Source organism: Solanum verrucosum, unplaced genomic scaffold (genome assembly GCF_900185275.1).
Source record: "Solanum verrucosum unplaced genomic scaffold, falcon-dt-bn FXZP01000203.1, whole genome shotgun sequence".
NCBI lineage: Eukaryota > Viridiplantae > Streptophyta > Magnoliopsida > Solanales > Solanaceae > Solanum > Solanum verrucosum.
This window is the reverse complement of record NW_026020815.1, coordinates 112,422-130,065: the sequence shown is the minus strand read 5'-3', so window position 1 is coordinate 130,065 and position 17,644 is coordinate 112,422. Positions and strand designations below refer to the sequence as shown.

Below are 17,644 nucleotides of genomic sequence, written 5' to 3'. Positions count from 1 at the left end.
AAAAGAAAAAAAGTATTTAAAATTTATTGGTAAATTACCAACATAAATTTTATGTTACTAAAATTGAAAACCAATTACCAATGTATCTTGAAAAGTTTACTATCAACATTTGTTACTATAAAACGGAATCGAATAATAAAGAAAAAAATTGTATTGCCAACGGAATCGAATAATAAAGAAAAAAATTTACTAACTCCTTTTCAATTTGTTAGTAAAGGTACTAACGATATACTCACCAAAAATTAGTTGGTGAATTTACCAACGGAAATTTCAGGGCCATGTTTCAAAATTTTGTAACAACATCTTTGGGTGTTTATCAACTGATTTTTGGTTGGTAAGTTTACCAACAAATTAAAATCGGTTGGTAATATTTACCGACGAGCCTTTTAGCAACGGATTAATATACGTTGGGATTTGGTTGGTAACTCAATTTGCCAACCAATTTGATCAATTTACCAACGAATTTTTTTGTTGATAATTGGGGTTCCTTTTGTAGTGATATATATATATATATATATATAATGCACTTGTATTTCTTAAAAGTTGAGAAGAAATGGTGTTTCACGTTGTTGTCCTTGTTCACTTAGTTTTGGATAATTTCCCCTCTAATTCTTTTTTGTTATTGTTGAATAGTATTAAGAAAATAACACTACAAAGATACATTTGGGATACGAAGTCAAGATCTTGAGGTTAAGATAAGAGAATTAATCTTATCCATCACACTATATTTCTCGATGGTGAAAAGCATGACACAACTGGCTACTTGTTCAAACTAATAAATATTAAGATATTAAACCAACAAAGTCGAAGGCGCATTTAATATCTAAACTTAATTTTTTTTTTTAATCTTTGATGTTCTTATTAGAATTAATGAGTTTATTGAACTTTTAATATCATGGTTTTGGAATATAATATTTTTGTTGGAATATAGGAGTGATATAATTTTTCCCATATTTATTTATGTTATATATGTCTAGAATAGTAGGTTCAATTATTTTTTCTCATCACAAAATGGTTAAACCATACTGAAGTATTTAATATGTAGGGAATGGCACCTCCGTTTGGTCACACCATCACTCTGGAGGCGAAGTTAGAAATCTGACATATTATTTTATCGAACTTGATAGCTTTAATTGAAATTTTTTATTGACATTGAGAATTTTAAAAAAAATATGTAAAAAAATAAATTTAAAACTTAAGATATATTACACCTAATGTCCTTATCCTAATATTTAAAAATTATAAATCCAAATTTTAACCTCAGAGTTCGACTTTTATATCATATTTACCATCGTTTAAATACATATAGCTAGTACTATGATCCACGTTGACTCAGCAAACTTCACAAAAAATTTCCTTTAGGTTATAATACCATATTAAGGCCAAAAAGTATATGTACAAAATTAATCAGTGTTGCGCCTTATGAAATATTTTACTTTTTTCGAAAGAAAAATATTAGCTTAAAAGTCTGTTAGTTCTTTATCTTTATCATCTTGACATGCCCTTATCAACCTATCCTCCATCATATATATCAGTTATAAAAAAAAAATATTACCGAAGTATCCATCTAAAAAGGCAATAATATGCATATTAACATCAAATGCTAATTTTTTTTTATTTTTACCCCTCCTTAGGAGGTCACACTTCTTTTGTTTTTTTGGTGACTTGAACTCACAACCTTTGAGTTGGAAGTGAGGAGTACTTAATTACCATCCGAGCAACTCCCTCTTATCACTATTACAATTAATTAATTATTATTAAAGATTATTTTTTTAGCGATAACCAATTAAATCCTCATGTATACCACTTATGAAAGTTCAAAGGTGCATAGTAGGATAACAACAACAAATCAAGTGAAATTCTGCGAAATCTGAAGAATTTGAGAAAATGTATGCAGATGTTATCACTATTTTACTAAAAAAATAATAATCTATTGTTGAAAGATATATATATGATGTATGGCAAATTATAATATTGTTTCTCCATTGATTGAAGTTCTAAAAATATTGAATGAACTCTTTAAATTCACTTACCAACTCCAACTAATGTCAGAGTAAATAATGCAAAGCAATTATTGTGATGGACAACTTATATCTGTGAATCACGTGGGATAATATTTTACAAATATGTCAACCGGCCACCACATGAAATAGCACGAACAATTGGATCAATATTCGATTTAATTTGTTTATTTTATTTTTTTCGTTCGTTTGAAATAATGTTTTTTTTAAAAATAATTTTTCAATTTTAATTTTCTACATGACATGTTTAAGTTATAATAACGATTTTAAGTGATAATAATTGAGTTATAAATCCGCATACGGCTACAATCTGTGTCCTTGTTCAAGAAAGTACTTGTTAGAGGATTTATGAAGGTAAACTTAGCAAAATTTTATAGCAGTTTGAATTTTTATCCATGATTAGTAGATATTATATTATATTATATTATAATGTATAGTTATGAATTGATTAATTCTACTAGTGGATAAGATGAGTAGTTAAGATGTTGCAACTGCGTTTGGGGGCTGTCCTGTTTCTTTGATTTTTTACAGATTAATTATCAATTGGTAATAAAAATATATATAGTTACCAAAAAAATAAAAATAAAATTGGTCACATGATAAGTTTAGATATTCTATAGTCTATTGATAATATAACTCAAAGGGCCTAACCAAAATTTTGTTTGAACCTTCAAGTACTTGAGCTGAGTTCTTACTATTATATACTATGTTTTTAAATATTCGATATGATATTTTGGTACTTATAAAAAATATAAAAATATTAAATGATATAGAAGTATATAATTACATATACAATTAATGTATATTATTGAAATGCTAATAAATTAATTAATTAGTATTTGTAGAAACTGATTATTTTAGATGTTGAAATTTCGACTATTCTATTTTAATTGAAATATCTTTTCCATGATTGATTAACAGATAAAATTATTTTTCTTTTGAATTGAGAACTTTCATAAAACAAAAAAAAAAACTAAATTGAAATCAAACAACTATGACTATCAATTTATTATATAACAAAACATTAAAATCAAACTACCCTATTTAATTGACATATCATTTTTGTGTAGATAATTAACTAAGGAAATTATTTATGCTTTATTTTGAATATTCCTATATATAAGGTGTTACTAATACTTATAGTATGAAAAAAATAGAAACATCTCTAAAAAAGTAGAAATTAAGTTGAAGCTGAAAAAATTATGATTATAAATTTATTATATAAAAAAATTAAAATCAAACTTAAAAATACTAAATCATACCAAAAGGATATTATATAGTACTTAATTATTTGACAAAAAGGCATAAATTCATCCTTGAAGTTGTATCGAAAAGTCAGTTACACACTTAAACTATTGAGGCGACCTATTACACACACCATTCAAAAGTGAATTTAATACCACCCTCAAAGCTGACATGAAAATAAGATTAAATAAAAAAAATAAAAAAGGCGCGTTAGAGTTAAAAAAAAAAGACAAAATTTTTTCCACCCCCACCCTTCTCCTTCATGTTACCCTACCTTTCTTCTTCCTCCATTTTTTTTCTTATCACAAACACTCATTTTGCCATGGCTAATGTGAAAAATATTTTTTTTTTCATGATAAATTTTTAAGAGAAAAATAGAAAACAACATTGCGGGATAGAAATTCATCGCAAAGATCGTGAAGTTGTTCAATTAATTAGGTTCACTGTTCGAAAAAATTTTCGGCGAGACATCTAGAATTGGTCAATCCTTACTATTCCCACATCAAATTCGTCAAGTCAAGAACGGATTATTCAATTTATTTTTGTGTTTTTTTTGTTGATTGTGAGCATTTGAAATAAGAAAAAATTCAGATCTTGCTTTTTTGTGTAAAAAGTTTCTGGGTTTTTTCACAAAATTCAACTTTTAATGTAAGTTCATAGATCTTTCTTCTTTCTCAGAAAAATCCTCTCTAAATTTTCTTCAAAATCAGTAATAGTAAATCGAGTATTAGTTTTTCAATTGTGTGACTAAAATCTTTGCAAATAATTATTGCAAGTTTTCACAATTCTCTATTTGAGCTTGAATGAAATTCGTATATTGTGATAATTTTTGTGGTGAGTTTGGTGATGGGTGAAAAATTAGTGGTGGTATGACTTTTAATTTCGATAATGTCAATGAAACTCATGATTTTGATGTGGATGGTGAATTTATGGTTATGATTGTGATGAATTTCAATGATAGTGATATGATTCCGATGGTGAATTTAGTTAAATTTATGATGTTTGTTATCAATTTTTTATGATGGCAATGGTTGTGGAAGATTTCGGTGGTGAATTTGATTATGGGTCGTGGAGAAGTGAATTTGATGATAATAGCAATAATGATAGTGATTTAATGGTGGGTTTGATGGTGTATAGGGAAAAAGAAGAAATTGGGTGACATGAATATTTTTTTAAAAAATCTGGCGTATTTATTGATGTGGGAGTGACATGGTGATGACGTGACGCGAGTGTGAAACACTTTCTGATCATGTGACTGGTTGTATGTGTGTCAGTTGAAATAAATTCACTTTCAAGTAATTCAGGTGTGTAATAGATCGTCATAATAGTATAAACGTGTAACTGATTTTTCGTGACAAGTTTTAAGAGAATTTATACCTTTTCCTTAATTATTTATTCAAAATCAAAGTTTTTAATACATACACCTCTATGCACATAAAAGCATCTTCCTAGTAATCATCATAATTAATACTCCCTCCGTTTCATTTTATGTGACACCATTTCCTTTTTGGTTAGCCCTAAAAAGAATGTCACATCTTCTTATATGGTAAGTATTTAAAGGTACAATTCCTTTTTTACCCTTGTTGATCCCACTTAATCTTAAAATAATACTCCAATACATTTATGAGGAGAGAGAAAAATGAGTCTACTTTTTAAAGAGCAATTTGGTAAATATTTCAAAGTCTTCATTTATTTCTTAAACTTCATGCCCGATCAAATATCGCCACATAAAATGGGACGGAGGGAGTATCAATTATTGCTCTCGAAAACATGTCCCATCTTCCTAGTAATCATCATAATCTTGACTTATTTATATATATATTTAATCGATTGTTCTTTATTCAATATTTAAAAAATAGATTTTGTCGTCTATATTAATTATTCTCTTTATTTTTATTTATATATCATCCTTATTAAAAATCAATGCAGTAATCATCATAATTAGTATCCATTATTGCTCTCGAAAACAAGTCCTATTGGTGAAATAACGTTTGTTTTCAAATCAATAAAGAAGAAAAGCAAAAATAATTTTTTTTAATTCTGTCATCCTGACGTATTTTTTTTTATATATTTAATCGATTATTCTCCGTTCATTTTAATTTATTCAATATCTAAACAATAGATTTTATCGTCTATATTAATTATCTTCTTTATTTTTATTTATATATCATCCTTATTAAAAATATATGTTTCTTAAATAGAAAAGTCCCTTTTTATTGCCAAATAATAGATTTAGAGAATTAATAAGATATTTAGTATATTCTATTTTTTATAATTACTTTATATTACATACATTTAATAGATATTTGAATATTTTTTATTCTTTCATTTTTAATTGTATAAATTATGTTTTGGTTTTATTATCAAAATTACTCATAAAATAAAAAAATATAATATTTTATTATTATTCCAACATAACATTATATATGCCTAAAAACGATTTCTTACTTTATAAATAAGATTTACTTGTTCTATTGGTAAATTCATAATTTTGATTAAAATAGAACAAAATATCATAATATAAAAAAAATTAAAATAGATATAGGTTGCTAATTTAGAGAGTATGGTATCTAATTTATTAATTCAGACTAAAGAAGAAGAAATGACAACTTTTTAAAGTACATTTGAGGGGTATGAAATGACAACTTTTCAATTCCTTACTTTGTACTCTTTCGGTTCCTAATTACTTTGTATACTTTTAAACTGACATATCTATTACGAAAATAATTATTGATATAGTGAGTTTATCATTTTACCCCTATTAATTATGAAGTGAATGAGTTAAAAGTTTAAAATTTAAAAAAAGTTCTACCTTTTGCAAAGTAATTAATTAGGGATATAGTAGGTAAAATAAGTTTGTCCTTTTTTGATTTGTCAAAATGGACAAGTAATCAGGGACAACTATAAAAAGAAAAATGGACAAGTAATTAGGGACAGAGAGAGTATTTTCTTAAATTCGTTTTAAAGAAAAAAATAAATGACAACTTTTTAAAGTAAGTTTACAAAGTTTAAGAAATGACAACTTTTTAAAGTAAGGTATCTAAATTCGTTATATATATATATATATATATATATATATATATATATATATATATATATATAACTTTGTATCAAATTATCAAGACTAATTATACTGAATTTATTCACATATATCTTCATCTTTTTTATTCATTTATATAATATTTTGGATTTTCTTTTAATTTTTTTTTATTGCACTTCCCAATTCCTTAAAGATATTTTATCTTTTAGAATAATTATATCTTACTTATGATTTTTACCATTCAAATCTTATAAAACCAGTATTCTAATTACGATTTAAACAATAACAAATCAATTGGTCAACTCGCAAACACGAGACAGCTAGGTATAAAAATAAAATAAAATAGGGCAATGACCTAGATTTTAAGTTATACTACTATTAAGTATTAACTACTATATAATATGGGTCAATCCCAATAAAAACTGAAAAACATGATCCATTTTATTAGCTCTAAATAGATATTCTTTTTATTTTCATTTTTAGAAAGTCAAATATACACCCTCCGTTCACGTTTACTTGTCATTTATTTCTAAAATAGATTTTCATTTTACTTGTCACTTTTGATATATTAAAAAATACAATTATTTTTTCCATGTTTTACCTTCACAATTAAATATTTATTCTCCTAATCATTTTCCAAAACTTAACACTAAACATCATCTTATAGGAATATTTTGATAAAATACCTATATCAATAATTATTTTCTTAAAGGGTGTATCAAGTCAAACAGTGACAAGTAAAAATGAACAAAGGAAGTATTTTTATTAACTTATACTTAATATAAATATTTTGGAAAAAGTGTATCATTTAGTAATTTTTTTATTAAATAAAATTTTCTTCACTTAAATAAATTTCAAATTAAAAAATATCATTTATGTCTTTTTAGTTATGTAAAATATTATTTATTTCAAAACAAAATAAAAATATAACGTAACACTTATTTTAAAATAAAAAAAAAGTATATAAAAATATAATTGCTTAGAAGTTGGGATAGATATAGACGAAGAGCCCTTTTTGTATCGACGACTATATATTATACATTATAAATATAGAGAGAAAAGGGAAATCATATATAAAATATATAACGCAACTTTGTATCTTTTGGTTTTCTTTATTTTTTATAAGATTATTTTTACTAGTATATTTTCTTTTCAAACTGATTTTGATATGCCTTATTTAAGTCGAGTGTTATTATTTATTTTTAAAAAATAAATAAGGGGAAATGGAGAAGGACATTACTGAGTGGAAAATTGAACACTTACAAAAAGTTTAGATAATCAACTAACTTAGCTGTTAAAATTTTCAATTGTTAATATTTATATTCTAAAAATATATAAAAGATTTATGGTGTAGACATATTGTCCAACTATAAAAGGACATAGAGATTCATGTTAATAATGAACCACACACACTTCATCTTTGTAAGATTTCATTTGAGAGAGAAGACAAAATGAGTCTTGAAGGAAAGTTGGTTTCAGAGATAAATATTAAGTGTGATGGAGATGTGTTTCATGAGATTTTTAAGCATAGACCACATCATATTTCAACTATGAGTTCTGATAAAGTACAAAATGTGGATATTCATGAAGGTGAATGGGGTACCGTTGGCTCTGTCATTTTTTGGAATTTTACCCATGGTAAGTTGCCACCACTTTTTATACCACTTCAACTTCTTGTTATATTGATCAGAAGTGAATTTCGATTTTAAAGTTTATATAATTCTATAATGATCTTGAGTTAACATAAAATAATACTTTAACTTACTTGAGTAGTCCATAATAATATATTTACAAATATTATTTTGAATTTTTGAGGTTGAATTAGATTGAAGATCCATTTAACAAATTAAAAATAAGGATAATTTGAATCTACATGTACCTTAAGGGCTAGATCTGCCCTTATATTGTCAGCCTCCATTTTATGGTACTCTCTATGGTCTAAAATAAGTATTGTTTAAGGTTTTTAACACATTTATTAAAAAAAAATTAATGATTGGTGATCATAAATAAAGATACATGCATAAATGCATAATTTAAATATATATAAATTCAAACGATATGCTTCTTAGCCTTAAATGTATTATATTTTATAAGTTATGATTTCAGATCTATTATATTTATTACAAATTTAGTAAATATTTATGCGTAAACTTAAGATCTACATTGAGAGTACTCGATTCAGATGAGTCTGCTATCACAACGCTGCATCCCCATATGATCATTTGAATAAATTAACCTTATTGTTCCTCAAATTACTCTTTATTAGATCATTTATTGGTGAAAGGGTTGAGTTGACAAAAATAATTACTTCCTCTATTTTAATATATTTGTATGGTTTTGATTTGATTTAGAGTTTAAAAAGTAAAGGAATTTTTTTGAATCTTATGATGATATACTAAAGATACATAAAATATTATTCAAATGTCTTTTAATTTTGTGGTCTTAAATATGTCATGTGTAAAATTGAAATTAAAGAGATAAAAAAAAACATCATTTTAAAAACAAACTAAAAAAAGAAAGGAACACAAATAAATTAAAATGGAGGTAATAATGTTATCTTGATTTATAGACACTTACTTAATTTGAACCATATTGATTTAGGTAAAACAATACTTAATTCAATTAAATGGAGTATTTTTTTGCACATTAAAGATTTGTGTAAATATAATATGCATAGATGAATTCAAAATTTAAAGAGTCAATAAGTATAATTTGTTATATACACTTTATTTGAAAGTTGCTAACTAAAGCTTGTGTATATTATAGATGGGAAGGAAAAGGTTGCAAAGGAAATAATTGAAGAAATAGATGAAGAAAAGAAGCTTGTTAAATTCAAGGTGATTGGAGGAGATATATTGGACTATTACAAATCATTTTACATCACTGTTCATGTTGAAACAAAGGGTGAAGACAATTTAGTTACTTGGATTTTGGAATATGAGAAGTTGAATCAAGATATTCCAGATCCTCACACACTAATGAAATTTTGTCTTGATGTTACAAAAGATATTGAGACTCATCACCTAACAGGAAAGTTAGTTTCAGAGATAAATATCAAATCTGATGGGGATGTGTTTCATGAAATATTTAGGTATAGACCACATCATATTTCTAGTATGTCACCTGGTTATATACAAAATGTCGATATTCATGAAGGTGAATGGGGCACGGTTGGTTCTGTTATCTTTTGGAACTTCACCCATGGTAAGCCTACATCCTACTCTTTCTTGTTATTCGATGTTTGATATTTACTGACTCAAATAATCTAGATTTATGATCCGTATGGTCCATTAAAGAGAAAATGTTTCCTACTTTTAATGAAGTTTTGAGTTCGAAATCCATGATATGCATTTTAAGTTTAGTATTATCTTTTTGTTCCAATTTATGTGAAATCGTTTGATTGGATTTAAAATTTAGAGAAAGAATAAGAAATAGATAGCTTTTTAAAGTTGTGATTTACAATAAGTTTTAGACATTTGTGTGGATATATAGTATCTCAATAATGATAAACTAAAAAAATGAAAGCTAATTTGTTTCTAAAAATATACTATTCAATAGTTGAGATAGGGAAGTAAAATTTTTATATCTAAGTCAATTGTTCCAATACTCAGTACATGTTTTGTCTTAATTAAACAATAGGCCATAATCTAATCTTATAAAAGTTTAGACATGTCAAAATTTATAATCACATATAAAAATAAACAATTTTTTGGATTTGATTGGTTAGATATAGACCTGATAATTAAATGAAGGGTAAAACTTTGGTTGGTTTGATTAGGTAACTAAATAATAAACAATAAAAAGTACTGATTTTGGATTGGACATATTGGTTGCCACAGTTGGTTAGATAAAGACATGATAATTAAATGGAGTAAACTTTGGTTAGTTTGATTAGACAATTAAATAATAAACAAGTAAAAAGAGATTTTAAGTTAGACATATTAAATTGTGACACATTATTTATCTTAAATTGACATGTTCGATCCATTAACCCAATCAAATTTTCAATGAGCTATGCTTTTATGCGTTTATTAATTCAAATCATTTTAACTCTTTCAGATTAGTAGTATTAAATTTGTACTATATATCTTTGCTTGTAGATGGGAAAGAGAAGGTGGCAAAGGAAGTAATTGAAGAAATAGATGAAGAAAAGAAGTTGGTTAAATTCAAAGTGATTGGAGGAGATATATTGGAGGCTTATAATCCATTTTACGTCACTGTTCATGTTGAAACAAAAGGTGAAGATAATATAGTTACTTGGATCTTGGAATATGAAAAGAAGAATTGTAATGTGCCAGATCCACACACTTTGATGGAATTTTGCCTCAATGTCACAAAAGATATTGAGACTCACCATCTCAATTGATATATACCTATGTTTATATATATATTGCTCGGATTCTTTTAAAATATATTGACACATGCTATACTGTCATATGTGTGACAATATTTTTAAAGAATACGAATAATATATGGTGAATGCTTGGAACTAAGATGTTCTCTCAAGTCTTGTAATAACGTACGTGTGTTTGTTATTAATGAGTGTGCTTTGAAATGTCTACTACATGTATCAAGAATAAAAATAAAATAAGGCAAAATGAGTGAATATGTAATTTCTAACATATTTTGTTGTGGATTCAAAAAAACAGTTTGTATTTTTTAATATTGCTCTTGTATTTTTTTCTATATTTGATTTTGATATATTTTGGTCGAGTTGATGGCTTAATAGAAATAATCTCTATTTTCACAAGGTTAGGTAAGAGTAAGATCTATGAATACACCATATCTCTTGACTTTACTTACGAGATTACATTAGATATATTATTCATATTAGAACTTTAATTAATCTAAATTCATATCACGTACGATCCATTAATAAAAAGAAAATGCTTCTTTTAATTAGGACTTTCCTTATTTACTTATCTAGGTCTTAATATTTACTCATCTCTGATTAAAAATAGAAGAGTCTTAACTACTAGCCACGTGCCCACATCCCTCGAATAAATGATCTTTTTCTAAAAGAAATGAAAGATTGGTTTTTGGGAATTGTGTTCTTTACTTTCTTTCTAGAAAGTAAATATTTCTCAACCATATTTTATATACAATGTCAGTTATATACATTATATAGCAACATGTCACATGGACTTGAAGAGAAAATTCCAGTGGAGTAAGGCACTATTCTTTTATCACATTATATTTTATAGGGTAAAAGGACAAATATATATCCTCGAACTATCGTAAATGGTATGCATATACCCTTCGTCATACTTTTGGGACATAGGTGCCCCTACCGTCAAAAAACTAGAGCATATATGCCCTTCACTCTAACGGAAGACTAATTAGGGACATGTGACGCAATCTTATCCGTCAATCTGATATTTAATAAATGTTGGATCGATGGATAAGATTATGTGTATGTCCGTTAGTATAAAGGGTATATATGCTCTAGTTTTTGGACGGCAAGGGCACCAATGTCCAAAAAGTATGACGGAGGGTATCTGCATACCATTTACGATAGTTTGGGGTATATTTGTACTTTTTCCCTATTTTATATATGTGATATACTTACATATATAGTAGGAGCCATTTTATATTAATGGACCTTAAATAAGGGTGAAAAGAAAAATTAAAATACAGAGATATTTTTTTTTAAAATTATTAAAAAATTCATGTATTGTTTCTTAAATATCCATTATCATAAAATATTTCATGTAATAATTTTTAAAAGATCTTTGTGTTCAAATAAAGCTCTTTATATCGTAATGTCTATTTCGTAGTCTTGGCCTTCCGTAAATACAGTTAGAATAAAACGTCTATAATAGAAGCGTATTATATTTATTCTTGATTTAATACACTTTTATTGAACGTCTGACTGAGTATTATTATTATTATTTTCTCTTCAACCATAATACTATTAGTTGATTAGATCATCAAACACAATGATTTTAATTTATTACAACAAAAATAGTAAAAATAGTATGGCCCTTATATTACATAAAGCATGTGGCAAATACCAACTAGTGTTTGCACATTATTTATCAATTAGAATGACCTAATACAAGGCTCATCCCTTAGCACTTATACATATTATAAAATTTACTAATAAAATTATAGCTTATGCAATATAAAATGCATCCTCAGATAACATTTTAGGAATCACCTCAATTTGCAATTTTACTTCACCACATTCCACATTTTGCAAAATAAGTGTCATGTCTTGGATCAATTTGCCATTTTCCCATATGATGTAACTTTCCTTAGCTAAGCAATTGTCTCTATTTGGCTGAACTTTGTCAACTTTGACACCATTTGGAAGGTCTTGATGATAGCTCATGATCTCCAATACTTTAAGATATGGTTTGATGTCTATCTTTGCTTCACCTATTTTGTCATCTTTACTAAATGTATCTTTGTCATACACAGTCTGAAAATATTATAATCATCAAATTAAAATTATATATATCAAGAAATATTAGTAGCTCAATTGGTTGGCTAATTGAATTTTTACCTTCACTGCAACAAAAAAGACATTGACATAATACATAAACATGACCCTTAACTTAACATCAGCTGACAACTATGACCTTTAACTTTGGATGTGCACAAGTGGGCACTTAAACTTTTATAAAATTAAACAAATGGACACATTCGTTCTACATGGCACCATACATAGGTATTTTGTGTCCTACAGGCTACATGTATTACTTGTTCAATTTTATACAAGTTTAAGTGACTACTTGTGCACACTCAAAGTTTGAGGACATAACTGTCTGTTGAAGCCAAGTTAGGAATCATGTTTATGTATTATGCCAAAGACATTTAGTAATAATAGATTTTCTGTCTATTAACGTAAAAATATTTAGCTACAATTGAGCTTTATTAGTTTCATTGAAGAATAATATTAAGAGAGAATACTCACCAAAACAATTTGAACATTTGGATATTTGAGTGCAAGGGTCAATTCATCATCCCAGACAGGGTTGCAGTTGTTCTTCTTACAACTAGTCTTCACTTTCTATAAGACAATTGCAGAATATCAGTACAAATAACAGATGTTATTTAAACTTTTACATGATGAAACACCAAAAAGACGTATTCATGATTTTAAGTTTATAAATTCTGGATTTAGAACAAGATAGTTTTTCGAGATATATTATTTATATACTTCATTCCAATTTTTGTGAATATACTTGGACACAGGTGTACGTGCTAGCACGGGCCCAATATCTGTTATTTTTTTGTCTCAGTTTATGTGATATAGATAGAGTTTAGATAGTTAACTAATTTTTAATATGATTTTTACATATTCTAAGTTGTTAATTATTGTGATTTATAGTACTTTTTAAACAAAATATGTTATTCCCCTTGTCCTAATATATGTATGACATATGGAATTTCAAGAGTCAATTCAATATTGTTAATTATTGAGATTTACAATACTTTTTTACGTAGTTTCCAAATTAAATAATACATGTTACTTCTTTTGTCCCATTTTATGTTGACACTGATAGATTAATTTCAAGAATTAGTCAAAGTTTTATATATATAAAAAAAGAAAAAAATAAGAGAAACAAATTAAAACGAAAGAACCACTAATAAAATTACACAAATACCCTTAAAGTGCTCAAGCAAGCATATTAACGAGTTGCCTGCTTGAGTACTTGAAACTTCCTCTTATAATATTGTAAATTTTGACAAGACAATGGAATAATATTAACAAAAAGAAGGATTCTTTTTTTAAACTTATGGTAATAAATATTTGTATGCTTATAAATAATTTCATCAAGGTAAGGTGAGCGTTTTTGATTACTAAATATAAAAAATTATTACATTTGAACGGACTAAAAAAAAAGTGACACAATTAATTAGACAAAGAGAATATATAAGTGAACTTCTTAGAAACTTTTTTAAACATAAAACACATAGTCTAAGACCAAATTGTTGGTTTTGTAACGAGTCCTAAGACATAAAAGCAAGATTTTCTAAAAAGTTAAAGTCGTGGGTGATCAAGAGTCGCAATTAATGAATGTAATATTTTTCATATAAAAATATAGGAGCTCGATCAACTATATTATCGAAAAACCTATCCTAGATATGCCTCTAAAAGACGATATATTTGACCATTCAATATGATCAAACTCATGAAATATGCAAAAAAATATTATCAAAGAAGAAGATATTATAACATGTACCTGATCACCCATGGTAACAACAACATAAGGATCACTATGAAATGTATCCTTGAGTGGTAAATTGATGCCTTTGTGCACCCTAATTTTAACAAGTCCCAACATCTTAAAAAAAAAACAATTACATTTTTTTCAACTTAATTGGTTTATGTGCCACAACAATATATCATGACCTTGTATTGATTTATTCTTTTTATCACTTCAGAATAATTCTAGCACTTAATTAGAATTTCTAAAAGAAAAAGGGAAATGGGAACTTATACCATCGGTCCATTATTCACCTTAAAAGAATCTCTCACTTTCTACTTAAAAAATGTATCGGTAATTTCTAATTAATTCATCACTAAAGTCTAAATAGTTTTAGCTAATTAACTTTTTTTTAATAATCTAGTACTAATTTATAACTAAATAAAATTAATATACATTTTTTGTTATTTAATTATCAAATTTTATTCATAACTAACTCCTTATTTTGTAATAGTGTCTTCAAAGAGAACTAATAACTTTCTAGAGTTATTCTTGAGCGTCCTTGGCCTGGTTAGCTTTATTCTAATGTTATTCGAAAAAATTATTGAGTCGGATCCATTCATAAGATAAGCGCGTCTTTTTGGAAAAGTGTCAAAATGTAATTAATCAATAAAAAGATTATAGACACATGTCAAGACCATTGAAAAATATCGTTAAATTGCCAAGACAATAACATTGGTCACACTACCTGTTCACATATTTTATTAAAAGGATTTTTTTTTTTGTAATATGTCATCGAATTATTATGAATAAATTATGTAACATCCAACAATTTGACATAACTATGAAGAGACTTAGAATTGGATTTATTTTTTTTTTGAAAGAATTAAAGATCTGGAAAATTGGCCAAGTATGGAAAAAAAAGTGAGTTTTTGGCCAACTTTGAACAGTAATAAATCCTATCTCAGGATGAGTTGGGTGTAGTTCCAGTTATGGTTACGAAGCTCATGGAATGATCTTTCCAACGCCGCCGAGTTTGCTCGATTCCGAGTTCGTATGAGTGAGTTATGCCCTTTGGAAGTTGGGCAGTTGGCAGGGAAGTGAAGTCCGTCCGGAAATTTTAAGGGTATTTTGGTCTTTTCCCTAATCATTTCTTTGGGTTATATTGAGGTGTTAGGCTGATTTTTTTAGATCAGTTTTTCCCATTTTAAAGAGTGAGAGTTAGGGTTTGGGAGATAAGAGAGAAAGAAGAGGAGAAGAAGAGGAGAAAGGGAAGATCAAGCAAGGAGATCATCGTGGATATCGTCGGGGGTGATCCCTACTAGGTATGTGAGTTCATAGTGTTGGGTTGGTTCTTTCCCCCACACGCCAAACTCGTTTAATTTCGAGAAAGGATTGATTATGTTTGTTGAAGTTGTTGGTTGTATTTGTTGAAGTTGTTGGTTGTGATTGTGTTGAAGTGCTTGTTGATTTGGGACATGTTTCTGGTTGAGTTTGTGAGTTGAAATATATTGTATGTTGAGGGGTTTATGAATCTAAGTGTTTGGGGATGGATCCATTGAAGTTAAGGAGGTTTAGAGTTGGAAAAATGAAGGAGAAAAGTCGAAATTTCGGGGAAAAGGGCTGGGGCGTCGCGCCAGCCAGCGCGCCCCAAAAGGGTCTCTGAAGCCCAGCCTTTGGGGCGGCGCGCCCAAAGGCGTATGCAGGAGGGGGTCACCGGGTTCACATGAACCCATGCTCCCCTCCTGAAATCATATATAGTAGTGTTATATTTTTAAATTTTTTGTTAAATATAGATGTGTGAACCCACAATCGAAGTATCATTTAATGGAATGATGATTGGATGCACCTCTCAGTGAGACTAGAAATTTGAATTTTATATATATCTTGTACTATTTTTCTTTTTAAAATTAGGTAACACCTCTCTAAGTGGTTATTGGTAGAATTTTTGGTGTTATAATTAATTAATCATTTCAATTTTGGACCTATAGATTTAAAATTTTAACTATTTTCATGATACGAAACTAAGTGTCAAACCAATTAGATTCACCTTTTCACAATAGTGCACTATGCACCCATCATTCCGAAATCCTGAATACGCCTCTGGGCGCGCCTAGCAGAGCGCCAGCAGGCCCTTTCTGAGCTTTGTGGTCTGGCGCCCCGAGCCTCTCAGAGCGCCAAGGACGCCAACCTTTCCCATTCATTCCCTACTTTAACCTACATGTTCCTAGTCATTGTACCTATGTTTCATAGTTGTTTCCAACACTCCAAGGTACGTCTAAATGTCAAGAACTCATCCATAAACGTGTGATCATATACCTTGAATCCATAATCCAATTCAAGGCGAGTTAGGATCAAAGTCAAGTGAAGTTAGAGTCAAGCTTAGAAGTTAAGTAAGTCAAAGCAAGTCTTTAAGGTTTTCCAAGAGTCTTCATTGAACGTTTTAACTTCATTTTAAGGCTAGAGTTCCAAGTTAAGTATAGAGTTTCCAAGTTAAGTATAGAGTTTCAAGTTGAGTAAAGAGCATAGAGTTTCAAATTAAGCCAAGAGTACAGAGTCAAGTTCATTTCTCAAAAGTTATTAGGGAACTAAGTATTCCCAAAGAAGTTTATAAATGTTTTTCACATTTAAGATGCATGAGAGGAAACTGAGATTTCCAAAAGAGTTTTGAGTAGTTTGAGTACTATCTCTTTTAAAGAAAAGATGAGTTTTGCGAAAGAGTTTCTAAAACATGATTAGTATGACAAATAGAGTATGTCATCAATGTTTAAACAATATGGTCTCTAGATATACCATCAATGTTTAAGCAGTATGAATATCCCGAGTCATCAATGATCATATTAAATTATGGTTTTGAGATGTTCTTTTTAGAAAGAGTTTTCAAGAGCCTTTGGGCTAAGTTTTGAGTAATTATCTCAACTAAAGCAAGATGTGTTTAAAACACTAATGAGCTAAAGTATTTTTGGGAGTAGTCTTGAGCACCGAATTGGGGACACGAGTTCATATTAACTCAACTCTCCATAGGAACCATGTAGCCAAACATGGGATTTGACGGGTCATACTTTTTAGATGATCACGTAAAGTTAAGCTAGTGGATCCACTAAGTTAAAGTTAAAGTAAGGTCCTATATCACGGCAAGGTATAGGATGGTCCTCGGGCAATATGAGGTAAAACGTTGTATT

At 27.9% G+C, this 17,644-nt stretch overlaps 3 protein-coding genes across 5 annotated transcripts in view; 2 read left to right on the top strand and 1 right to left on the bottom strand.

The window, feature by feature from the left end:
• LOC125813446 (kirola-like) overlaps positions 1-17,644 on the top strand; it is a 436,501-nt gene that overhangs the window by 310,425 nt on the left and 108,432 nt on the right. The gene's annotated exons all lie outside the window — the stretch shown is intronic.
• On the top strand, positions 7,670-10,944 carry LOC125813443 (kirola-like). The gene is made up of 3 exons (XM_049492946.1): positions 7,670-7,944; positions 9,073-9,510; positions 10,407-10,944. The coding sequence occupies exons 1-3, from the start codon at positions 7,758-7,760 to the stop codon at positions 10,670-10,672; spliced, it is 891 nt and encodes a 296-aa protein (XP_049348903.1). The 5' UTR covers positions 7,670-7,757; the 3' UTR covers positions 10,673-10,944.
• Positions 12,236-17,644, bottom strand: part of LOC125813444 (protein C2-DOMAIN ABA-RELATED 7-like) — a 79,596-nt gene continuing 74,187 nt past the window's right edge. The window contains exons 1-3 of one of the 3 annotated variants that reach the window (XM_049492947.1): positions 14,499-14,664; positions 13,226-13,321; positions 12,236-12,730 (exon numbers count right to left, since the gene is read on the bottom strand). In XM_049492947.1, the coding sequence (XP_049348904.1) occupies positions 12,422-12,730; positions 13,226-13,321; positions 14,499-14,600 (507 nt within the window). In that variant the 5' untranslated portion in view covers positions 14,601-14,664 and the 3' untranslated portion in view covers positions 12,236-12,421. Of the gene's footprint in view, positions 12,731-13,225; positions 13,322-14,498; positions 14,665-17,644 lie in introns of those variants that run through there. The other 2 variants (XM_049492948.1, XM_049492950.1) reach the window with 2 other exon arrangements.